Source organism: Mustela lutreola, chromosome 1 (genome assembly GCF_030435805.1).
Source record: "Mustela lutreola isolate mMusLut2 chromosome 1, mMusLut2.pri, whole genome shotgun sequence".
NCBI lineage: Eukaryota > Metazoa > Chordata > Mammalia > Carnivora > Mustelidae > Mustela > Mustela lutreola.
The window spans coordinates 195186954-195214624 of NC_081290.1; the positions used below are offsets into that span (position 1 = coordinate 195186954).

At 37.6% G+C, this 27671-nt stretch overlaps 1 protein-coding gene across 1 annotated transcript; it reads right to left on the bottom strand.

The window, feature by feature from the left end:
• Window positions 1–19068: 19068 nt before the first annotated feature.
• LOC131820642 (olfactory receptor 8B12-like) lies at window positions 19069–20013 on the bottom strand. Its single transcript, XM_059156339.1, has one exon. The coding sequence runs from the start codon at window positions 20002–20004 to the stop codon at window positions 19069–19071; it is 936 nt and encodes a 311-aa protein (XP_059012322.1). The 5' UTR covers window positions 20005–20013.
• Between the last annotated feature and the right edge of the window lie 7658 nt (window positions 20014–27671).

The following is a 27671-nucleotide window of genomic DNA, read 5'->3' on the forward strand; positions in this document are numbered from 1 at the left end:
AGTTCCAAGACTAAGGACAGATTGCTCAATTCAAACCGAAGGAATGGGGTTTTGGAAAGCTTCACAGGGGTCTTATTTCAAGGGGACACTAGAAGAAGGGCCAGAGAGACTGGGCAGCTGGTTCAACATGGGCTGTTGAAGAAGTCCTATCAGGAACTTACACTTGCTTGTGACTCTACAGGGCTCTATTTAAAACATATACTTGCATGAGGGACTACTGTCAGTTTAAGCTGTCTACAACCTACTTGGTCAAACAAAATGGTTGTGGACGCAGCAATACCATGGAGTAAATTGGCATCATGGTTTCATCTTTTTAAAATTTATTGAAATTTGTGTAATGCTGTATAATACAGACTATTGTTGAAAACATATGAATTTTAAAAATATATGTATTCTTCAAAAAATATATATGTATTCTGCCATTATTGGGTATACAAATTATCAGTTATGGGTGGTCAATAGTACTATTCAGATTGTGGATAAAATCATTTATGTTTAGTTTTTCTATTAATTTCTGAGAGAGGTATTAATTATGATAGTACAATTATATATATTTCTCCCTTTAATTCTGTCAAGGTTTGTTTCATATATTTTGAAACTCTGTTTTGGGGCATATATATACTATGATCCTTGATGCATTGTTCCTTTTGTCATTATGAAGCATTCTCCTTCTCTCCTTCTATCCAGTAACATATCTTTTAAAATACTATTTCAATCTGAAATTAATATAGCTACTCCAGCCTTCTTGTGCTTCCTTTTTATGGCATATGTTTTTTCATCCATTTACTTTTACCTTCCTGTGTCTTTATGAAGTGTGTCCCTTGTAGATAACATATAGCTAGGTCTTATTGTTTTGTTTATTTGTTTATAATCCATATAGCAATCTCTACTTCTTAATTGCAGAGTTCAGCTAATTAAAGTTTAATGTAATTATTGATATGTTTGAGTTTGTCTCTCCCACTTTAATTTGTTTTCTGCTTGTTCCTCTGGTTTTTGCACCTTTGTTTCTCTTTCCCTGAATTTTATTTGAATATTTTTACAATTTGGTTTTATATAAAGCATTTGATTTTATATAAAATATGCATCATATTATATATGATATAATTATACATTATGATTATATAATATTACAACTATATAATATATAGTCACATTTTATATACATATATAATATATAAAATTTATTACAAATATATATTTTTATAATTTGATATATATACAAAATGCCCCTACATATATTATAAACCCCACAATAAAATGTTAAGTTTTGTTAAACAGTAATGTGGTTTCTAAAGTTGAGAAAAAGTCTCATATATAAAAATAATCTTTTTTTATCATGGTCAAAAAACATACAAAATTTACCTATACATTAAATGTATAGTACAGGGGCGCCTGGGTGGCTCTGCCTTCAGCTCAGGTCATATCCCAGGGTCCTGGGATCAAGCCCCACATCGGGCTCTGCTCAGCGGCGAGCTTTCTTCCCCCTCTCTCTCTGCCTGCCTCTCTGCCTGCTTATGATCTCTGTCTGTCAAATAAGTCAATAAAATCTTTAAAAAATAAAAAAAATAAATGTACAGTACAGTTTGTGTTAACTGTGCACATTTTGTGCAACAGATCTCTAGAACTTTTTCTTCTTGCGAAACTCTATATCCATTGAAAAACAACTCCCCCTTCCCTTTTCCCAGGCCCCTCTAGCAACCACCATTCTACTTTATGTTTCTAAGAATTTTACTACTTTAAATACCTCATATAAATGGAATCATGCAATATTTGTCTTTCTTACTGGCTTATTTTTCTTTGCTTGATATCCTTAAGGTTCATCCATGTAATAGCATGTTCAAGCAGAACATATTCTACTGTATGGTTATAGCACATATTCTTTATCCATTCAACTGTTGTATATGCTATTGATGGACATTTCCATGCTTCTACCTCTTGGTTATAGTGAATAACACTGTAGGTGTGTGACTATGTCTTTGAGATCCTATTTTCAATTCTTTTAGGTATATACTCAGTTATTTTTCAGACATTTTCCATTTTTACTGTTCTTATTTTTACTCTTTTCTTCTTTTTTTAAAAGATTTTATTTATTTGAAACAGAGAGACTACAAGAAGGCAGAGAGGCAGGCAGAGAGACAGGGAAGCAGGCTCCCTGCTGAGCAGAGAGCCCAATGCGGGCTAGATCCCAAGACCCTGAGATCATGACCTGAGCCAAAGGCAGAGGCTTAACCCACTGAGCCACCCAGGCACCACAATTCTTTTCTTCTTTTTAAGGATGCAAGCTTTCATCTGATATCATTTTCCTAAAACCTGAAGAATTTCATCATTTCTTGCATTGCAGCTCATCTATTTTTCTCTTATCTAAAAATGTCCTTATTTTGCTTTCATTCTTGAATGTTTTTGCTAAATATAGAATTCTGGGTTGACAGTGTGTTTGTTGTTGTTTTTAGCACTTTAAATTTGTCGCTACACTCTCTTTGGGCTTTCATGGTTTCTGATGAGAAATTAGCCAATGTATTCTTTATGCAGTATTTTGTTTTTCTCTTGCTGATTTTTATGATTCTTCATGTTTGATTTAAACAGTTTTGCTGTGATTTGCCTTTATTTGAGCTTCTTTATATTAGTTCTCTTTGGTGTTCACTTAGCATCTTATATCTAAAAATGTTTGTCTTTTATCAAGTTAGGGAAATTAAAAAGATTATTTCTTCAGATATTTTTTGTGTTTCATCCCTTTTTTTCTCCATTCAGTATTATAATTAACATATTTTTGACGATTTGGTATATTCTAATAGGCCTGTGAGATTCTATTCAAATATTCAACCTTCTGTATATTTCACCTTAGGTAATTTCTGTTGGTCAGTCAAGTTTACTTACTCTTTCTTCTGTCATGTCCATTTAGTTAAGTACATCCATTTTGTTATTTCAAAAATTGTACTTTTTCCATTGCAAGACTTATTTTTTAGTGTTTTTCTTTGTATGTTGAGGTTTATCACTTCTTATCTAAGATTTTCATTCATTGAAAACATAATTTGCTTTACTTTATTGAGGATAGGTATAGCAACTGCTTTAAAATTCTTATCTCTCAGTTCCAATATCTTGTTCATCTTGTGGTCTGACACAATTGATTTTTTTCTTGAGAAGGTTTTCAGTTTCCTTAGTTCTGTATCAGGTAATTTTGGCTTGTATCCTGGGCATTATGAATGTTAAGTGGAGATTCTGGATTTTGTTATTTATCTGTTATTTTTTCCCCAGTGCATTTCATTTCCCTTCTTTTGTCAGATAATCTTTTTTGGTCTGGACTTAAACTACATACTCTATTTCTTAGGCAGTATCCCTGATACCAGTTCACATACTTTGTCTTTATCTGAGCTGCTTTGGGTCTGTTCTGCACATGCATGTTTTAGGGTCAGGTGAATCTACTTTGGGGATTCCTTCTCCGATTCACTTGTTTCCATAATTCCCCAAACTTTATTCAGTAGTTAAGATTTTTTGGCTTCACTTATCTGGTTCTTTATTCCAGAGAGACTGAATTTTTCCACGTGGGCACCATGCAGACTGCACTTGGTGCTGGGAGAAAGCTACAAAGATGAGAATTTACTTGGCATTGCTCCCTAACTTCCCTCCTCCAAGTGAATGTTCATTCCCTACCAGGTCTGCTTCTGTTCACTTTCCAACATCTTTAGGTAGTTGTCTCTCTAACAGTGTCTAGATTTACTTTGTTTTTTTTTTCTTTAATTCAGAGATGTCATCTAGTAGGGTCAAAGTCCTTTATACTCAGAGTTACTTTTTTAAAAATCCATTTTTTAAGTTTTTATTTGAATTCCAATTGGTTAACATACAGTGTAATATTAGTTTCAGGTATACAATATAATAATTCAACACTTCTATAATACCACCCAGAGCTCATCACAAGTGCCCTCCTTAATCCCCATCACCTATTTTACCCATCCCTCCACCCACCTCCATCCTGGTAACCATCAGTTTGTTTTCCATAGTTAAGAGTCTGGTTCTAACACACATGCTTTTCTTCATCTTATACTATGTGTAACATATATAAAGTGCAGAAACCTTCAGTTCAACACAACCTGTAACCACTAGTCAGAAAAAGATACACAACATTTCTATATCCTAGAAAGTTCCCTCACGCCACTCTCCACTCAGCAGCACTCCCTACCCAAGAAGGTACCATATTCCATTTTCCTTCTTTCTATGTTACTTTTGCCATTCTGAAACCTTATGTGTTTTGTTTTCTGATTTATTTTGTTCATCATTATGTCAGGAAACGGATTCATGTAAGTTGTTGTGTGGAATAATACTTCGGGATTTTTTCTGTGGATTATTCCAATGTATTAATGTACAACTATTTCTCCATTTCATCTTATAACAATAGTTATTTCTTAAAACAATATGCTAGGTTATAATGTTCTAATGAAAATAGAAGAAATATAAACATGGCTTACATACTACAAAAATGTCTGTTCAGTATGATTATTACTTCCAAATTTTCTAGGCAATTTATAAAATAATAAAGGCCATCAGTGCATCTCCAAATTATTTTTTATGGTTACTGAAGCTAACGACATTATTTTTAGTTAATGCATATTTAACATGTAACATACATTTGTGTTTTAAGTGTTTAATATTATGAGGTTCTTTTTTAATCAGTCTACACATAGATATCTATTTCTCATGGACCCTCTTACTGCACTTAATTGTCTATTGAGTTTCCTTAGGTAATCATTTCAGGAAGTAGTTCATTGTTTTATAAAATTAGAGAATTGGTTTTTGATGAAATTATGTATTTTAGTATATGGTGTCTTTTTGCTTTTGTAACAGATTAATAGCCATATCTTTAATTTATTTTACTTTAAATTTCCATTCAGAAATCATGCTCCATTATGTGTTACTGTTGTATTGTTACTAGGAAAATGTGTTCTCAGGTTTATGACATACTAAAAATATAGTGCAATGAGTCATGAATAATAAATAGGTTAACAGCAGGGGGTGGAGGAAGGCATTACATGAAGACCAACTCAGAAAAGCAAAAACCTGGAAGCCCAGTAAAGCCTTGTATATTTGGGCAAAGGCAAGTGATGATATGGGCTGAATCACTGAGTGTATGCAAAGGAGATTGTTGTATTGTTAAAGATGATAATCCCTGGGGCACCTGGGTGACTCAGTGGGTTAGGACTCTGCCTTTGCTCGGGTCATGATCTCAGGGTCCCGGGATCGAGCCCCACATCAGGCTCTCTGCTCAGTGGGGAACTTGCTTCTCCCTCTCTCTCTGCCTGCCTATCTGCCTACTTGTGATTTCTCTCTCTGTCGAATAAATGAATAAGATCTTTAAAAAAAAAAAAAAGATGATAATCCCTTATCTTACTCTGTGCTCTTTCAGTAGAGAACTAATAGAGACAAACACAGGAGTCTCTCTCTCACACACACACAAACACACACACACACACACACACACACACACACACGATTAAAAAATCAGCTTTAACACTGATAAAGTTAACTGGAGGATGTAGCTTGTCTCCACAGTCACAATGGGATTCTTTCCTTCCCTCATTGCATTCCCCAAAAAGGTCTGATGAACCCAGGCACAGAAGAAATGTGTATCAGGCCTTCTCTACTAAGGGGGATGAAACACATGGAAGAGGAGACAAGTATTGGTCCAGAGGACAGGCCAGTTCTAAAAAGGGGAGCCTGCAGGGACTGACCAGTCATTCCCAGTTCAGTCTCTTCATTTCAGCTGTAATGAGTTCACTCCTATTCCTTATGGAAAAGAAGAGCAGGAATATAGATAAAAGAAAAGGATTCTTCCCATTCTCTACTTTCCTAAGGGCATGGAAAGACAAGTACCCACTTTAGAAGTATCATTTGTTTTTGGCCAGAGAAAACTGGCCATTTACAAAGAGGAGGAATCAATTGCTCAAACCAGGTTTCTTTTGTGAATAAACATATCATTACATATCTCACATATGCGCATAGTTATATGTTAAATTATTGCTTCCCAAGCTCCACAAATATAACTCAGAACTGTTTCACTGTTGAAATATTTATTTTTCAAATCATCTCAAAAAAGCAACTAGAAAATGTGAAGACCAAACTTCTCAAAGACCATTTCCCCTTCAGCCCAGCTGTTTCCCTGGACCCAGTTTATTCTATGCCTACTTCAGGTAAACAAACAAAATGGGAACTATTTGAGGAGGTTACTTTTCCAAACCTTATGTAACTTGAAGAAGATAAAAGGTAGACACTGCTCTGGAACAATTCATCAGCACTTCCTGTGCAGTGACATTCCTAAATTCAGAGAAGAAACAAAACACTCAACTTGTCATTATCTTTGTGAAGGAAAGGCAGAGAGATGTGTAACTGCTTTGACTCATTTGTGACTCTGTCCTGTGGGTGAGTGAAGTGGGTCAGAGATGACCAAATGAGGTTTTAAAAAACTGATTCTGGGGGCGCCTGGGTGGCTAAGTGGGTTAAAGCCTCTGCCTTCAGCTTGGGTCGTGGTCCCAGGGTCCTGGGATAGAGCCCAGAGTCGGGCTCTCCACTCAGCAGGGAGTCTGCCCCCCTCCCCCGCTGCCTGCCTCTCTGCCTACTTGTGATCTCTCTCTCTCTCTCTCTCTCTGTGTGTGTGTGTGTGTCAAATAAATAAATAAAATCTTTAAATAAAATAAATTTAAAAAATAAAAAACTGATTCTGTAGCCACCCCAGCTAGACCCTCTGGGTGCACAAGATGTCAAGGGAGGTGTAAACTCATGTAATGTGGTTAGGTAGAGACAACGGACTATTTCCAAAGTATGCATAGGATATAGGAAAATCAGAAAAGACTATGCAGGGGCGCCTGGGTGGCTCAGTGGGTTAAAGCCTCTGCCTTCGGCTCAGGTCATGATCCCAGGGTCCTGGGATCGAGCCCCGTGTCGGGCTTTCTGCTACGCGGGGAGCCTGCTTCCTCCCCTCTCTCTCTCTCCTGCCTCTCTGCCTCCTTGTGATCTCTCTCTCTCTCTATCAAATAAATAAAATCTTAAAAAAAAAAAAAATGACTATGCAGCATCCCAGGACTACAGTTGAGGCCCTGTGACTGTGTTTAGGCTGAATTAGTCATAAAGAGAGTGAGCTGTGTAAGAAGGGCCTCTTGGCCTCACTTTGACTCTTGGTGAATGGATACAGCTCACAGCACTCCCGCAGGAAGAACAGAGGAATAAATACCCTGCCCTCACTCTTCTTTTCCCACACTGTTTGCTAATAAGAGAGAGTAAGAAAGTCTGTTAATGCAGTCTGTGTCTGTCAGACATCTAGGGAGAGGGCAAGATAGATAAGCATAGAGAATGGACACACAAGAGCAAAATGAAAATATCCAGCATAGGCAGATCTGCTGGACCTACAAATGAGACCTAAACATTCAGAAATAATGGAATGTTGGAATGTCTGCTTCCAAAGCTTCTTCAGGGACACTAGACAGGAGAGCAAGAAGTTCCCAGTATCCAGTTCATTTAGTTTCAGTGGGAGCAGCAAGGAGTTGCCAGTATCCTCTAGGAGGTTGAGGGCTATTGAAGAACCCCCGGTTTTTGTCAGAATTATAATAATACCAGGATAAGTGGAAAGGAATTAGTGGTTCCAGCTCTATATCTGGAAGAAAAATCGGCAGAAGTCAGGATGCCATTAACAGCAAAACAGACTTCTTCCCTTCCACTATAAGAGGGAATAATTTATTCACAATGAGCACAACCAAAATTTCACTCACATAGAGTATAAAGATAAAGACAAATGTACTCTGTTATGGATTTTGTTCATGATCACGTATCAAGAGCAAAAAATATTTCCCAAAGGAAGAAAACTCAAGAGAGAAGTGACAAATGGCCAATTCAAATGCAACTTCTCCCTCCTTAATGTCACACCAGTAACATAGAAATACCTCTGCCAGTCGGGAGGTGTACCAAATACTTGTTAGTGCTTCACCCACATCCTCTCAGATCCTGTTCTCATTTTGATGCATTCCAGCTTTCAGTATGCCTTCACAAACTCCCAACAGCTAGCACCTGTTTTTATTTGCCTGAGAACACCACTCGGGATGACAGAGCCTGCTTCCCTTGCACAGGAGAGCTTACAGTGCCAGGAAAGTTACATCCTTGGAGTAGCCCTGAGCCCATGACTGATATGTACTGGGATATAAATACTCCAGATCCCTGACCCTGCTCAGAATGATTCGGAGGCATGTCACACAATATATTCAAAGACTCCCTGTAGGCTTGAGCCAGAATTGCCCGTTATCAGAGCTTGCTTGGTGTCACACATTTTCTTAGTCTTCCTCTATCTCACTTCCACGTTCTCAACCGAATTTACCTGGAAATGCTTCCTAACAAATCACTTTCATATGTTCCTTCATCTCAGGGTCTTATGAGAAACCCAATCGAAGATGGAGGAGAAGGAAAGCAAATGAAGACTATGGGAGAAGATTGCCCACAAAGAAAGAGGGAGGAAAAAAAAATCTGAGGAAAAATTAAAAATCATTACTTTTTAGAAGGAAAATGTTTACAATTCAAAATGCATTATGAAAAAATTGAAAATAAGATACACTTGAAATATGAGTGTATCTCCAACTCAAAGGAAAAACCTCAGAGTTTTCATGTCAGAAAACTAGGAACTAAGTAAATGGTTCAGCATGACTACTTTGCCAGAGAAGTTAATAGTGTAGCCCAGTGGCTGGTTCCTAGAGTATCAGTAGAAGCATCACCTGAGAACTTCTTAGGAATGAAATTTCTTGAGTCCTTCCCGAGACATACTGAATCGTGAAATTCTGTGGGTGGGACCTGGAACCTGCAATTCAGCAAGCCCTCCAAGTGACTCAGATACATGCTTCAATTTGAGATCACTGCTATAGCTTCTGGTCCCAAGAGGTGGACTGTGATACAAGGATTTCCTTGATCCAAGGAAAAAGAAACAGATTTGCATCTGCGTCAGGAGAGAGGAAATGGAGAGTGATGGAAAGGATGAGTCTGTAAGAGGTGAAGATGGTCAGTCATAATGCTTATGTCTAGAAAACCTGCCAGCTTATAAAACAGGTGATGATAGAAAGGAGTTTGGTAAGGTGTGCAGCACAATGCAATTTGATGGTGTTGTGATCACAGAAAGACAGACTGACCATTACCACTGGACAGCCATGACACCACCAATATCTATTCCCAGTACAAAAAACAAGTACCAGCAGAGAGCAGACCAGAGTGATGCAGATCGCACAGTGACCCCAGGCCACAACTATTAAAACAGTAACTAACAACAAAGTTTCGGTGACTAAACAGCAGAAAAAGCAAAAGAGAAGAGTTGAATCTTGCATTTCAAATTAGTGATGATGTTCTTTTCTGGTATAAAGTTCATTATCACTTTAAGTGAAATGATGAAGGAATAGGAGAGGTCTAAGAGGGCAAGTTCATGAGGGTATTGAGGAGAAAATCCAGCCCCATTACAATGACCACACTCTAAGAATAAAAAGAACGTAGGATGGATTTCTTGTCCATTTGTGAAACAAAAAAAGTAGTCTCTGTCCCCCCCGCTTTTCAGAGAGGTCATCTCTGATGGTAGCAGAGAAGAACCTCTTTCTAAGCCACACAGACTCCACAACTCAGAAATGAGAATTCTCATCACTATAACAGCAGAATGAATAGTCTTAACACAGGAAAGATGAGTACTGTAGGGATGCCTATCTCTTCCTAACTCTTTCTACGCTTATGAAAGCACAGTCTGAGGCCAGGCAATTAGTTAGGGGTCTAACATTCTCAGAATGGCAAAACTCTCATCTCATTATCTTTTCCAGTGAGATTATCTAGAAATCTTGAAAATTAAAAAAAAAAAAATCTAGAAATCTTGAAAGCTACCAAAGACTTGACTCTGTGTTATCAAATAAAATGGAAGCTTCCCCCAAAAGTCTTTAAACCTGTGCATGGAGAGAAAGAAGTAAATGTTGTATTACTGTTGGTTCTGTGGAAGCAGTAATGTGTCGTGCAGAGACAGCAGGGGAGAATAACACATAACCATGGTGACATTTTTCTAAAGATACCTCACTCTTGGAGGCCAAGAATCAGTACATGTTGTCTATTATTTTGGCTAAAGCAGAAGTTCACTATATGAATGATTCATACTTTTATTCAATAATTATTCCATAATTCCATAATTTGTGCATTTGAAAAAGAATATAGAAACCAAATTATACCCGTTGCTGTAAAAAGTTTCTTCTAAAATGTGTTAATTAAATGATGGTGCAATTTTTTCTACAATTTGCTTTCTTAAAAAATGCTGTATATTTTCTCAAGAGAATGACATGGGATGTAGTGGGATTTATTATCTTACATTCCTTGTTTCTGTCTCTTAGTTTTGCGTTTGAGTGTGTGTTTGTTTATGTGGTAAGGCTACTTAACATGAGCTCTGTAAATTCGTAAATGTACAATACAGTATAGTTAACTAGAGGTGCTAGTTAACTACAACAGATCTCTAAGTTATTCATCTTGCGTAACTAAAACTTTCTATCCATTGAAAAATTGGAATGGACATAACACCTTCAAATTCAAGTCAGACAGAGTGACTCCTTCCTCCTGGTAGTCTCATGCTTAAATTTCAGGACAGTAATCAAGGCAGATAAGCAGGAGCTAAATCTAGGGTTCAAGGATGCCCTGAAAATCACACATGAAGTCCTCACTGACATGGAAAAGTCATATTTTGTGATACAAATGTGTCTGAACAGGGTGTTACACTCTGAACTGGGGTACAAAAAAAGACATGGGCAGGAAATTGCATATATGACATACCAAAAATTGGCACTGAGTCTGTGAATATGAAGAAAAAGCACTGTTCACTCTTCCTAATTACGGACAGAAAAAGGGAAAGAGAAAAGGAGGGTCAAAGGAAATTTTTAAATAAACTTTAAACAGGCTTGGATATATTCAGAAATAGAAGAGTTTGGGGACACCTGGGTGGCTCAGTCAGTTAAGTGTCTGACTTGATCTCAGCTCAGGTTTTGATCTTGGGGTTGTGAGTTCAACCCCATGTTGGGTCCACAATGAACATGGAGTCTACTTAAGAAAATAAAATAAGATAAAAAGAAGTAGAAGTGGGGCACCTGGGTGGCTCAGTGGGTTAAAGCCTCTGCCTTCAGCTCAGGTCATGATCCCGGGGTCCTGAGATTGAGCCCAGCATCGGGCTTTCTGCTCAGAGGGGAGCCTGCTTCCTCCTCTCTCTCTGCCTGCCTCTCTGCCTACCTGTGATCTGTCTGTCAAATAAATGAATAAATAATCTTTTAAAAAAAAATACTTTCTTTAAAGAAAAATAAAGTAGAAGAGTCTGTAGAGGTGGAGATATTAAAGACCTAAAATGAAATTTCGAGAAAATAAAATCCCAAAGATGAAAAGTGGATGACAAAATTCAGTTTCCATTCATGCTTTTAAAATACTTATTTGAACATGGCATTTGGCTGCCTAACCAATTCAGCCTCCGACTCTCTGTTTGGCTCAGCTCATGATCTCAGCGTCTTGAGCACATTAGACTCCACGCTCAGCATGGAGTCCACTTGAGAGTCTTTCCCGCTCCCTCTCCATTCCCCTCTGCTTCCCACCCCAAGTAAATAAATCAATAAAATCTTTAAAGTTCTTACTGACTCAAGGAATGATGAATAATTTCTTTTTTTTTTTAAGTAAGTTTACACCCGATGTGGGACTTGAACTTACCAACCTTGAGATCAAGAGTTGTATGCTCTACCAACTGAGTTAGCCAAGTGCTCCATTATGAATGTTCTTTAAGAAGATAAAATATATGAAATAAATATATAAAACACCAGCAATTTAATTTGAAAACTCTGGAGCATTCCTAATTAGAACCAGAAATAAATCTGAGATGCCACAGTTCTCACTATTACTTAACATTGTATTAAAGGTATTAGAAAATGCAGTTACAAATGGGAAAGGGATAAGAGGCATTAATAATCAGATGAAAACAAGGGTGCCTGGGTGGCTCAGTTGGTAAAGCAACTGCCTATGATTCAGGTCATGATCCTGGAGTCCTAGGATCAAGTCCCACATCAGGATTCCTGCTGAGTGAGGAGTTTGCTTCTCCCCCTAATCCTCCCCCCTCTCATGCTCTGTCCCTCATTCTCTCTCTTTCAAATAAATAAGTAAAATCTTAAAGAAAAAATAATCAGAAGAAAACAGGTAAAATCATCTCTATTTATAGAAGATTTTACTACATTTTGCAAAACCTAAAAGAATCCATGGGAAAACTTACATAAAAATAATAATTAGGGGCACCTGGGTGGCTCAGTAGGCTAAGCAGCTGCCTTCAGCTCAGGTCATGATCCTGGAGTCCTGGGATCAAGTCGAACATCAGGCTGCCTGCTCAGCAGGGAGTCTGCTTCTCCCTCCGACCCTCTCCCCTCTCATGCTCTCTCTCTCACTCTCATTCTCTCTCAAATAAATAAATAAAATATTTTAAAAAATAATAATTATTATTATTATATTACAAAGTATAAAATTAACATAGAATTCAATAGAATTCATATATGCAAATAATAATCAGAAGATATAATGAAACATAAAACTCTCATTACAATAGAAAAATAAAATATAATAAAATTACCAACCAGAAATCTAATAAGAAATGTGCAAAACATAAACAAGAAAAATTGTGAAACACTCCTAAAATATACTGAACTAAGAAGATATACCATACTTCCTTGAGATGGAAATCTCAAAATTCAAAGACGTCAATTCCTCCTAAGTTTGCTTATAAAAAGCTTAGGATGCAATCACTAAACATGCCATGAGGTTTGGGGTATTTTTTTGAAGCTAGATAGATTAGTTATAAACATTATGGTTAAAGATGAACAACCAGGAAAACCCTAAAAAAAAAGAATAACAATATGTGGGAAGTTATCTTCAAGATATGAAAACATTACGAAGCTCCTGTAATTAAAACAGTGTGGTATTGACTTATGAATAGACTGGCAGACAAACAGAACAGAACAGAAAATATAGAAATAGCTCAAGTGCCTATGAAACTTGATATGTAATGAAGGCAACAGCTCAACTCAGCGGGGAAAAGATGGACTTTTTTTTATAAATTGTGATAGAACAACTGGATAGCCATATGGAAAAAAATAAATTTGGATCCATTCCTCACACCATATACTGGTACAGTTTGTAAAAAGATCAGACATCCAAGTGTAAAAAAAATGAAATCATACAAACATTTTGGAAAAAAAAAAAGGAGTGAATTTCTTTATAACCTTTGAGGTTATAAAGGACAGAAGGACATTTCTAAGTATGACTAAAATACCAGATACAGTAAAAGATTAGTAACATTAATTTTTAAATTTTACATAATAAGGAAAGTCAAAAACCAAATCACAAAGGGGGGGGGATAGATGCAATTTATACCTCAAATGAAAAGCTAATGTGCCTAATTGAGATCAAAATCCAGCAGAAAAGTGAGGGAAAAGTGTGATGTAACACCAATAGCCATTAAATACATAAAAATATTACTAGAGTTTCTTATTATTAAAGAAATGCTAATTATAACTATACTTAAAAACTGTTCTTAGATTAAAAATTTGAAATTTCTAAGAGTATACTATGTTAGAGTAACAAAAGAAAGTAAGCACCCCCATTTATTGCTGAGGGAGAAAATAAATGTTAATTCTATCAAAAAGATTCACAGATTCAATATATCTGTGAATCTTTTTCAAGATTTCAAGATATCAAAATCGCAGCAGGTCATTTTGTAGGAATTTACAAGTTCATCCTAAAATTCATATGAAAACTCAAAGGACCTAAAATAGCCAAATACTTTTGAAAAAGGTGAATGAAGTTAGAGGACTTATACTGACTGATTTCAAGAACTATTATAAAGTTACAGTTAAAAAAAACTCTGGGGATGCCTGGGTGGCTCAGTTAGTTAAGTGGCTGCCTTCGGCTCAGGTCATGATCCCAGTGTCCTCAGATGGAGTCCCTCATCGGGCTCCTTGCTCAGCAGGGAACCTGCTTCTCCCTCTGCCTCTGCCTGCCACTCTGCCTGCCTGTGCTCGCTCTCTCCCTCTCTCTCTCTCTGACAAATAAATAAATAAACAAATAAAATCTTAAAAAAAAAAAAAAAAAACTCTGTGGTATTGACATCAAGATAGATAGTAGACAAAGGGAACAGAAAATAAAAAACAGAAACAATTGATCTTTAACAAAGGTAAAAGAACAATCACTAGACAGTTATGTGCAAACACACACACACACCCCCCAAAAAGCTATTTTGATCCATACTTCAACTGTATACAAAAATTAACTCAATATAGATTGTATACACAAACATAAAAACCTATAAAACTTCCAAAACATAGGAGAAAATCCATGTGATCTTTTTTTTAAGCAACAAATTCTTGGACACAACAACAAAACTACAGTTCATAAAAAAAAGTGATGAGTTGGACTTTTGAAAATTAAGATCTCTGTCAATAGAATGAAAAGATAAGCCATGGACTTTTTGAAAAATTCATATTCAGTAAAGGATTGAATTCAGAATATATAAAGACCCTTGAGCTCTCAGGAATAAGAAATAACCTACCTACTTTAAGAATTTTTTTATTTAAATTCCATTAAGTTAACATATAGTGTATTATTAGATTCAGAGGTAGAGTTTAATAATTCATCAGTTGCATATAACACCAAGTGCCCATTACATCAAGTGCCTTCCTTAATGCCCATCACCCAATTACCTCATCCCCTCACCCATCTCCCCTCCAGTAACCCTCAGTTTGTTTTCTATAGTTAAGAATCTCTTATGGTTTGCCTCACCCTCTCTTTTAATCTTATTTTATTTTTCCTTCCCTTCCCCTATGTTCATCTGTTTTGCTTCTTAAATTACACAAATGAGTAAAATTATATTATTTGTCTTTCTCTGACTGACTTATTTTGCTTAGCATAATACCTTCTAATTCCATCCACATCATTGCAAATGGCAAGATTTCATTATTTTGATGGCTGAGTAATATTCCGTTGTTTGTAGATACCACATCTTCTGTATCTATCCATGTGTCGACGGAAATCTCAGCTCCTTCCACAGTTTAGCTATTCTGGACATTGCTGCTGTAAACATGGGAGTGAAGGTGCTCTTTCTAATCACTATGTTTTTATCCTTTGGATAAATACCTAATAGTGCAATTGCTAGGTCATAGGATAGCTCTATTTTTAATGCCTTGAAGAACCTCACCTGTTTTCCAGAGTGGCTCACCAGTTTGCATTCCCACAATAGTGTAGGAAGTTTCCCCTTTCTCCATATCCTCACCAACATCTCTTGTTTCCTGACTTGTTAATTTTAGCCGTTCTGACCAGTGTGAGGTGATATCTCATTATGGTTTTGATTTGTATTTCCCTGATGCCAAGTGATATGAAGCATTTTTTCATGTGTCTGTTAGCCATTTGTATGTCTTTTTTTTTTTAACACCTTAATTGTTATTTTTTTTTTCAGTGTTCCAAGATTCATTGTTTATGCATCACACCCAGTGCTCCACACAATGTCTTCTTTGGAAAAATGTCTATTCATGTCTTCTGCACTTTTCTTGACTGGATTATTTCGTTTTTGGGTGTTGAGTTTGGTAAGTACTTTATGTTTTGGATACTAGCCCTTTATCTGATAGGTCATTTGTAATTATCTTCTCCCATTCCATAGGTTGCCATTTAGTTTTGTTGTTTTCATTGTTGTGCAAAAACTTTTTATACTGATGAAGTCCCAATGGTTCATTTTTTGTTTTGTTTCCTGTGCCTCTGGAGACGTGTCTAGCAAGATGTTGCTGCAGCCAAGGTCACAGAGGTTGTTACTTGTGTTCTCCTCTAGGATTTTGACAGGTTCCTGTCTCACATTTGGGTCTTTCATCCATTTTGAATTTATTTTTCTGTGTGGTGTAAGAAAGTGGCCCAGTCTCATTCTTCTGCATGGGGCTGACCTACTTTAAAATAAGCAAATAGGTTGGATAAACATTTCACAGAAAAGATATATAGATGACAAATGATGCCCTGAAAAGATACTCAGCAACATTGCACCCCAAACCATAAGATACCTAGGAATAAACCTAACCAAAGAGGCACAGAATCTATACTCAGAAAACTATAAAGTACTCATGAAAGAAATTGAGGAAGACACAAAGAAATGGAAAAATGTTCCATGCTCCTGGATTGGAAGAATAAATATTGTGAAAATGTCTATGCTACCTAAAGCAATCTACATATTTAATGCAATTCCTATCAAAGTACCATCCATTTTTTTCAAAGAAATGGAACAAATAATTCTAAAATTTATATGGAACCAGAAAAGACCTCGAATAGCCAAAGGGATATTGAAAAAGAAAGCCAACGTTGGTGGCATCACAATTCCGGACTTCAAGCTCTATTACAAAGCTGTCATCATCAAGACAGCATGGTACTGGCACAAAAACAGACACATAGATCAATGGAACAGAATAGAGAGCCCAGAAATAGACCCTCAACTCTATGGTCAACTAATCTTCGACAAAGCAGGAAAGAATGTCCAATGGAAAAAAGACAGCCTCTTCAATAAATGGTGCTGGGAAAATTGGACAGCCACATGCAGAAAAATGAAATTGGACCATTTCCTTACACCACACACAAAAATAGACTCAAAAGGGATGAAGGACCTCAATGTGAGAAAGGAATCCATCAAAATCCTTGAGGAGAACACAGGCAGCAACCTCTTCGACCTCAGCTGCAGCAACATCTTCCTAGGAACAACGCCAAAGGCAAGGGAAGCAAGGGCAAAAATGAACTATTGGGATTTCATCAAGATCAAAAGCTTTTGCACAGCAAAGGAAACAGTTAACAAAATCAAAAGACAACTGACAGAATGGGAGAAGATATTTGCAAACAACATATCAGATAAAGGACTAGTGTCCAGAATCTATAAAGAACTTAGCAAACTCAACACCCAAAGAACAAATAATCCAATCAAGAAATGGGCAGAGGACATGAACAGACATTTCTGCAAAGAAGACATCCAGATGGCCAACAGACACATGAAAAAGTGCTCCATATCACTCGGCATCAGGGAAATACAAATCAAAACCACAATGAGATATCACCTCACACCAGTCAGAATGGCTAAAATCAACAAGTCAGGAAATGACAGATGCTGGTGAGGATGCGGAGAAAGGGGAACCCTCCTACACTGTTGGTGGGAATGCAAGCTGGTGCAGCCACTCTGGAAAACAGCATGGAGGTTCCTCAAAATGTTGAAAATAGAAGTGCCCTATGACCCAGCAATTGCACTATTGGGTATTTACCCTAAAGATACAAACGTAGTGATCCAAAGGGGCACGTGCACCCGAATGTTTATAGCAGCAATGTCCACAATAGCTAAACTATGGAAAGAACCTAGATTTCCATCAACAGATGAATGGATTAAGAAGATGTGGTATATATACACAATGGAATACTATGCAGCCATCAAAAGAAATGAAATCTTGCCATTTGCGACAACATGGATGGAACTAGAGCGTATCATGCTTAGTGAAATAAGTCAAGCAGAGAAAGACAACTATCATATGATCTCCCTGATATGAGGAAGTAGTGATTCAACATGGGGGCTTAAGTGGGTAGGAGAAGAATCAATGAAACAAGATGGGATTGGGAGGGAGACAAACCATAAGTGACTCTTAATCTCACAAAACAAACTGAGGGTTGCTGGGGGGAGGGGGTTTGGGAGAAGGGGTGGGATTATGGACATTGGGGAAGGTATGTGCTTTGGTAAGTGCTGTAAAGTGTGTAAACCTGGTGATTCACAGACCTGTACCCCTGGGGATAAAAATATATGTTTATAAAAAATAAAAAATTTAAAAAAAAGAAATAAAATATTTACAAACCCCCCCCAAAATAAAATATATAATGTGAGCAACATATGTAATTCTCAAACTTCTAATAGACACATTAAAAAACTAAACAGAAAATTTCATTTTAATAATACATTTTATTAAACATAATAGATCCAAAATGTTATTTCTACATATTATCAACATAAAAAGTTGCCAGCAAGATAGCTTACATTATTTTTCATATTAATCCTTCAAAGACCCAGTGTGTATTTCACAATTATATTCCTGACTTGCTGTGTGTCTTAGGTTCAATGCTCAGTGCCATTCACAGCTAGTGACTGCCATATTCGATAGTGCCAATTATCTTGGACTACAGCCAAGGTAACCCTTGAAATAAGACTCCAAATTCTTTCTGTTAGTCTTTAAATAACATATGACACCTCCACCACACACCTTTACACCCCATAAAATTAAATTTCTGTCCTCTGGAAGTTCTAATTCACTAAACTATGTCTGTAGGGCTCCACCCACCAAGTGAGTGGACACCATACTTGCCTCTCTGAAATCTAACATACTTTCCAATTACACACTATAAAATTCATCAAACACTGATCTTGTCATTTTGCCAAGACCAACTCAACAAAATTTTTCACCTCCTACTCTCTTGCAAAATGTGATATATTAAAATTATCCTGTGAAAAGTGCATGAAATTACTGTGAATATATTCATAACTTAAATGTGCTAGGTCAACCAACATGCGAAATGAAATCTTCCAAGAAAGAACTGAGGAAAAAAAACATGGCATAGGGGAAAACAAACTGGATTGGGATTCAAGCAAGGTTTTCAGTCCCAGCTCTGGCACCAGGTAGTTTTATGTTCCTGGGCAACATATGAATGTTTCTGACTCTGCAAAGTGTGATGTTTTATATAAAGGCACTGGATCAAATGATTCCTAAGCCCCATTCAATGTTGAATACTCTAAAATTATACCAATTATTTTTCATAAAATACAGAAAAAAGAATTGGGGGATTTGTGTAGGGGAGAATCAGTCCATTTGGTAAAGAAAGTTAAAATTTCCTCTGGCATATAGTTTAGAAAGAAAGTACTGGAGCTTGGATTCCTCAATTTAAAAAATAGTCAGAATAATAATAAGTAATAATAATAAAAACACTACAATATTGAGATCTTTTATCTCAATTTCTAATATTTTTTCAAGAGAAAGTTAATCTGCCCAAGGTATTCCTCAGGGAAAATTTGACATCCTTATTCCTCAGACTATATATTAATGGGTTGAACATTGGCACAACAATGGTGTAGAACAAGGAAGACAATTTCCCCTGGTCAAGGGGCAAAATAGAAGGTGGTTTGAGGTACATAAAGGCTCCGGATCCAAAGAAGAGAGAAACAGCAATTATGTGAGAACTGCAAGTACTGAAGGCTTTAGACCTGCCTTCAATGGAGCTAATATGGAAAATGCTGGAAATAATGAAACCATAAGAGGTAAAAATGGCAACAACGGGCACCCCAATGCCAATGGTCACAACAATAAAGACCACCAGCAAATTTATATACGAGCTATTGCAGGAGAGCTCAAGGAAGGGAAGGATGTCACACATATAGTGATTGACAAGGTTGTCAGCACAGAAGGTCAAAAATAATATATTTCCTGTATGGGCCACAGCCCCAAACACCCCCATCCCATAAACACCCAACAAAAGGAGGAAACACACCTGAGGAGACATGGTGACTGTGTACAGCAGTGGTTTACAGATGGCAACATAACGGTCATATGCCATCGCCGACAAGATGTAGGATTCAGAAAAGACAAAGAAGCAGAAAAAAAAAAACTGAGTCATACACCCTGCATAGGAAATGGTATTTCTCTTTGAGACAAAACCCATGAGCATTTTAGGGGTGAGGGTAGTGGAATAACTAAAATCTATGAAGGACAAGTTGAGGAGGAAAAAGTACATGGGAATATGAAGGTGAGAATTCAGCCCAATCAGGGTTATCAGACCCAGGTTCCCCACCACCGTGACCACATAGAAACCTAGAAAAAGGAAGAAGAGGGGCATCTGGAGTTCTGGCTCATCTGTTAAGCCTGCAAGGACAAACTCTGTCACAGTGGAGGCGTTATCTGCAGCCATTGTCCTCTAGGAGGGTCTGTAAGGGAAAAAGAAACAAGTCACTGAGACAGAGACAGGGCTACACACCACAGAAGCGCAGGGAGTGACATAAGAAGACGAGGATAGGAACGTTTACTGAGTACCAGCTATGGGATAGGCGCTGTTCTAAATGCTGTGTGGCATTGTGAGTATCCCCATTTCACAGATGAGGACCCTGGACCCAAGTGACTTGCACCACTCCTGGTGCAGCTAAGTTACAGTAGAAGGTGAACTTGGTCTGGGTCCTGGGGTTTGAGCTTTTACCCCCTCTGCTCCAGGACAGACCAGGTCAGCCGGGCACTCACCTCCTTCTGCTTCCTGTCACAGGGCTGTTCTCCATTGGCTCTCACCCGTCTCTTTCATGGACACCCAAATGGCCCCGGTGAACAGAAAGTGACAACTCAGAGCTCAGACCCTCTGCTTCTGCTTCTCTACTTTGAGGATCAAAACCTCTGGTTGTCTTGCTGAGCTGAACTTGATCTGTTTGTGGCTTTGGCCCAAGTCTCTTATCCAAATTCTAGGCATGAGACAGCATCCTTTCCTAATACCCATGGATAACAGGAGACTAAGGAGTTTTATTCTGGGTTAGCGATCTCAGGGACATAGTTACAGAGACTCCCTCGGGATCACTGCTCCAGAGACCGCCCCCCTAAGGAAGAAGAAATGTTTGTTTACACCCTTGATAATACTTGATGTGATTTTTAATGACCCATGGAACATTTTTCATTGTGATTACATCTTTTTAAGCTATTAATTATAGCAGGCACCATGGGAAAAACAGTAATTACTACTTTGTATTGATACCTTACCATGTATCAAACACTGTATTCATCCAGGATGCTCAATGAAGGATCCAAAGCAATGCACAAAAAATAATACCTTGTTTATTCCTCACAACAGTCTTATATATTAGACCTATAAATATCCACTTTAAAAATGAGGAGTACACACAGCTTGTAGGTTCCAGAATCTTGAGTCAAACTCTGATCTACCCAACTCCAAACTTCATAGGGCCCAGGGACCCTGCTGAGCTTCTTAAACAAACACAAGGTATTTAATGTATGTTACTAACAATGCCTAATATTGGCTGCAGACACCACCTCTACCTACTAAAACTACTGCACACATTGTCAAAATAGTTCTCAGGAAATGATTTCATTCATACAGAGACTAATAAACTATTACCTGGCAACTTGCACTCGATGCCTCTTACAAGGGGCCCTTAATATTAAGGAAGACAGATTTCATACCCAAAAAATAAGTCTTGATTTGGGGGAATTTAAGCTTCAGTGTGCCAGTGGATTAAATAGGTTTTTGGTCCTGGATTAAGGACAAAAGTCCTCTTACAGAAGTTATGAAGTCAAAACACAAAGGCAGAAATCCATCTTCCTCCAGAAAAGTTCTGCTAAAACCACTGCACGCACACTGTGTGTTTGTGTGTGCACACTCATCCGTGAGGACTTGCCCACCCTCAGCTAAGACTCACCAATGATAGTGCCTTGTCTTTTGACTTATACTTAGAATTAACATGTCCCAGAGTAACTCCAGTAATCCTAATCCTTGTTCTCAATCCCACTGCAAAAATGCTATAAACAGAGAAAAACGGTTCATTAAAATGAATGAAATTAAGCTCTCCTTGAGAACCAAGTACAGAGAAGTTGAGGGTTCTCTGAAAGCTCTAAGGGGATTTTGTTACCTCAGAGACAGTTGCCATGCCAACCTCATTTCCAAATGTATCTCCAACAGGGCTTCTCTAAAACCCTGTTACCTGATGACTTGTTCCCTCACAGCAGAGAACAAAAGAGCTGTTTTGCCCTTTCCATTTGTATAGTACTCTTGCCTTTCCAAAACTGGAATCTCTGAAATGGCTTTCTTCTTATTAGTTTCAAACTTAAACTATATATTATAAATACAACATTACAGGGCATATGAAGATTTACATATACTCAAATGTCTTTGCATGTATGTCTCATGCATGTGCGTTGGCTCTCAGACTCCTAGTAGACCATCAAAGTTGCACAAGTATGGTCCCAAATCAGTCCCCACATGTCATAGGATTCCCAGTTTCAATAAGAAGCACAAACCTGGCCAGAGAGAAGAGATGACACCTGACCTACCTCCATGTGAAATAGCTTCCTTAGTTCCTGAGAAAATAGATAGAATTCAATTCATCTTTCAGTAATCATCTGTATCTGCATAGTGGCTACTGTTAATTTTTTTTTCAATGCTCCAGGATTTTTTTTTAATGTTTACTTTTTATTTAAATTCAATTTAGTTAGCACATATTGTTAGTTTCACGGCTAGAATTTAGTGATTCATCAGTTGCATATAACATCTAGTGCTCATTACATATAGTGCCTTCCTTAATGCTCATCACCCAATTACCCCATTGTTAAACTGATTTTAACAAATGTATTTGGCAATGTAATATGTGAGGTTCAGGGATACAAAAAACAAACGAACTAACTAAACTTAAAAAAAAAAAGTAAAAAACATGGTTCCTTGCCAGAAAGAGTCTGAGGCATCACGGATATAGGCTCTTCTTCCTATCCCTATCCCTTCATATCTCATATTTCCCAGGGTTCAGCTCTCAATTTTCCACACTATCTCCACTTCCTTTAATTCTTTTTTTTCTTTTTTTAATTTTAATTCAATTAGCCAAGATACATCGTACATCACTAGTTTTTTATGTAGTAGTAAATGATTCATTAGTTGCTTCCTTAAATTTTTGATAAGCTCCTTCCTTTCATTGCTTCCACAATCCCTCCATGTAAATGGCTTTCAAATTTGTGTCTTTATTTCTTCATTCTCTATTAAGTTCCTTCCATGTGTACCCAATAGGATTTTTTTTTTTTTCTGGATATTTCAGGAAACTGTCCTGTGGTCATCTCTGAACTCACCAAGTATATAAACACATGTTCCTTTCTCCAAAAGTAGATGTTCTCTCAACCTCTCCATTATTTATTTGAGTGTAACCAATGATGAAGAAGTGAGAGTAGAATTCATAAAGTTATTCTGAGCCTAGTTTTCCTAGGGCAGTCCCTCCAGAAATTATAAATAGCTTTCCCTTTCACTCTGAAATATATCCTAGTTGAGTGAGAAGTATTCAAAGCATAAGCTCCAGAATCTGGTGGACCACAGCATAAATCCTAGTTCTGTGTTTTAGTAGCTGTGTGATCTTTCAAAATTTAACTTTTCTGTAAGTTTCTAATTTTTAATCTTAAAATGGGGAAAAGAACCACCACTCAAAGTGTTACTTTAATGAGTAAATGATGTTCCTTCCGGCACAAAGAAAATACAAGAAGCAGTTTATTAAAATGATGTATTTTGGGCGCCTGGGTGGTTCAGTGGGTTAAAGCCTCTGCCTTCAGCTCAGGTCCTGGGATCCCGGGGTCCTGGGATCGAGCCCCACCTGGGGCTCTCTGCTCAACAGGGAGCTTGCTTCCTCCACTCTCTCTGCCTGCCCCTCTGCCTACTTGTGTTCTCTGTCTGTCAAATAAATAAATAAAATATTTTTAAAAAAATAAATATTTTTATGTATATTATTCCTAAATTTATTAAATAAATAATACTTATTATTTATTATAGTAGTAGTAGTAATAACTGTATCCTTGGCTGAAAGCAGTTTCAGAATGGGCTAGAACAGAAAGAAACCAAGGGCAGGGAAATTAATTGAAAGCCTTACACGAGCATAGGGCACCTCACTGGCTCAGTTGGAAGAGCATGTGACTGAATCTTGGGGTTGTGCATTCAAGTCCCACATTGGTTGTAGAGACTACACAAAAATAAATAAAACTTTAAAAAAAAAAAACTTTACACAAGCAGTATAAACAAAAATAAATAAATAAACAGTGCCATATATTATGATATTATGATGAAATACCAAACAGGATTTCTTATTTATATGGCTTGAGAAGGAACAATAGAAAAATGGCACAAATAAAATTTGGTGAATTTTCCAAGCTCAGCCTGTGACAGAAATGGGAAAATAAGGAGGTGGAAGGATAAAGAATGGGGTTTTAGACAAGATTACCAACTGCTGATGGGATTTCCAAACAATGGTCAGAAAGAAGTAGAAACTGGAGAATCCAAGACTTAGTACAGGGGATTGAGATACGAATTGCAGCATCACCTGAACAGAGAAGATCACAGAAAAAAATAGGAAAATGGCTTCAAGGAGTTGTGTATAAACACAGAATAGTTAGAGGGGCGCCTGGGTGGTTCAGTTGTTAAGTGTCTGCCTTTGCCTCAAGTCATGATCGATCCCCGGGTCATGGGATCCAGCCCTACACTGGGCTCCCTGCTCGACAGGAAGCCTGTGTCTTCCTCTCACATTCCCCCTGCTTGTGTTCCCTCTCTCACTGTCTCTCTTTCTGTCAAATAAATAAATAAATAATCTTTTAAAATAGCAAAGTAAAATAAAAAAATAAACCCTAACTATAGTCCTTCTTTCCTGGGTGAACCTAAGTAACTTAACCCAATTAATACTTAGTGTCCCACTTTAAAACACAGGAATAAATAAAGAAATAAAACAAAATAAAATAAAATAAAATAAAAACAGGGTAATTCCAAACTGGCAGAAATTTATGAGGAATTATACTCCCATGAATACTCATTTAGTAAATATTAGTTGAGTTTACAAAATGTCAGAAAGGTCAGGTAGAGAAAAAAAAGGATTTTTAATTTTATTTATTTGACAGAACGAGAGAGCACAAGCAGGGGGAGCAACAGAGGAAGAGGAAGAAGCAGTCTTCCCGCTGAGCTCAATTCCAGGACCCCAGGATCATGACCTGAGCTGAAGCCAGAGGCTTAACTGACTGAGCCACCCAGGCACCCAAGGTAGAGATTTTAAGAGTAAGGGATAAATAATGTTGATATAGGAAAGAACATTAGGGTTCAAAGCCAATGGCCAAGAAAGAATTCTTGAGACAACTTTGGTGCAAAAAGGTGATTTTATTAAAGCTCGGCGAAAGGACCTGTGGGCAGAAAAAGCGGCAGTGGGGTTCGTGAGGAGTAACTTATTTTATGTTTTCAGGTTAGGAGGGAGTTAGAAATAGCATTAAGTCTCTAAGGAATTTTGGAAGCAAGATTTCCAGGACCTTGTTGGGGGATAGCTATTGTCGGGAAATGGTCATTTATTACCATCTAATAAAACCTTAGTCATGAGACCTTTCAGGTGTATATTGGTGGGCCATATGTTTGGAGGATGACTGCCAAAACGTATCTTGGGGAGTTTAGAGGTAAAAGAAGTTTCCAAGAGAATTTTTATATGACAGGATCCTGGGGGGATGTCAAGCTAGGATTGCCTTTTGCCCTTAGCAAAGTATTAATATTGAGGCAGTTGAGTCCCTAGAGAATGTCACTCTGCCTGTTTCAAGGACTTGACAGTGGGCTGTAGGCAGTATGGAAATTTAATAATTTTCCTTCTGCCTTAGTTTCCCACATCAATGTTACCAAGGATGCAAGGGGAAAAAAAGAACCAAAAAACAATCTTGAACTAAGGCACTGTCTTGCAAGTCTATTCACTATTCTTCCATGTCACTCTTACTGTGCTTTGTCTAATACAGCCTTATACTATTCATTATTTCAAGATTATAGTCCAGAAACCCCAACTAGATTAAAAGCTTCTTCAAGGAAAATCCTTGGTCCTATAGCTTTTGGGTACACTAACACACTGAGTTCCAATTAGAGTGATGAATACATTATAGATGCTCTTCAAAAACTTACTGAATGTAATGGGCTTGCATGGATATAGTGCCATGAAAAGCCACATGGCAAACCCATAATTCCCAGGATAGTTTTTTACTGTCTGAAATAATTCGTCAGTGGTTCCAATAAGCAGACTTTTGATCCCTACCCAAAATAAAGTAATATAAACCACACATAATTAGGTTTACTAAAACGAAGCTTGAAACCTTCAATATGTTGATAATGCTGTCTACACAACAATGCCAGAAGATCTCTGCCTGTCAAGGTCAAGGTGTTTGTAAAACAAACTTCCGCCTTTCTTAAAGGTGCTGGCAAAGGAAAGTTTACTAAGTGGCAGAAGTTACTGCAAAGACTACACAGAAAGTTACTAAGCAACTTAAAATTCTCCAAAACCAAGTTCTTCCCCCCTGCCAGGGCGTTAAATTCAGGAAATGTTGTGCTAATTAGTAAAGTTGTATTAATTAATATACAAATACTGTAAAGTCTATCATTTACAAGAACTGTAAAGGGTACAAAAGAAATCAGTGTGCTAGGAAGTACAATAAAGGCAGAATGAATCGGGACAAATCCAAAATGACCTTCAAGTGTGGTTTCACGGAAAAGAGAAATGCAATTTGATGGGTAGAAACAGAGAGATTGTTCTAAGCTAACAGAGACTTGTTAATCTGCTAATAATTATTAAATTAAGTGTCTTACGTGTACAAAGAAATTAAGCAATGTAAAGAAAGTAAAATGCATGGACTCCTCTCTAATCTTACTTGCAGCCTTAAAGATCCTGCAGTTTCTTCTTTTTTTTTTTTTTTAACTTTTTTTTTCTTTTGTCAGAGAGAGTGAGCACAAGCAGACAGAGTGGCAGGCAGAGGCAGAAGCAGGCTTCCCGCTGAGCAAGGAGCCTGATGTGGGACTCCATCCCAGGATGCTAGGATCATGACCTGAGCCGAAGGCAGCCGCTTAACCAACTGAGCCACCCAGGTGTCCCAAGATCCTGCAGTTTCTAAAAGATCTCTGGAAAGGAAAGCCACATACCTTCTCAGTAATATGTTCCCATGTTTTACAAAGCTTTCTCTCAGGAGTTTCATTTTGGTAGCTTAATTCAAGAGGCGGTGTGGTGTCCTGCAAGAACCATAGACTTTGAAGACTGAAGATATGGCTCGGGTCATACATTCTTGGACAAGGCACTGAACTGCCTTTACCTGGGAATTTCTCCTCTATCAAAGGGATAGATGAAACCAAATGCTGTTAAATTCAGTGAATACTTTCCAGTACTATTTTACCTAACACAGTGACAGCTGACTTCCCGAAATATTCCTTTTCCTTTCCAAAATGGAAAAACAGTATTTTCCTTCGTATGCAAGGAAAAATCCAGTTGCTCCCTATTGTGTGTCTTTCTCCTCTGAGCGTCCTTTACTCCTCACACAGAACATTTCATTCTGACACTTCTGGTCACCCAATGTGTGGGAGTTTTCCCCCACAACAATGAGCAAGTCTCCATGACACCAGCTGGGTGTCCTTCAATTTAACTCAGTTCTGACATTGCTTGGATGACACTTAATCCCACAAGTTAGAGGCTCAGTCCCACAAGAGTGCCTTCAACACACACACACACACACACACACACACACACACACTCACTCTCTCTGTCTTTACTCTCTCTCTTCAGACACTAGTCCCAAGACCAGGTTATCACCTGTGCTTCTAGCAACTGGCTGATCCAAAGACCCTCTCCTTTGGGTTTGCTTAATTTGCCAGAGAAGCTCACAGAACTCAGAGAAACATTGACTTATGTTTATGAGTTTATTAAAGGATACAGATGAGCATCCAGATGGAAGAGATGCAGGACCAGGTGTATGGGAAGGCCCCCAGAGCTTCTATGTCCTGTTCAGTCATGCTACTCTTTTACCACCTCATGTTCATCAACCCAGAAGCTCTCTGAACCCTGT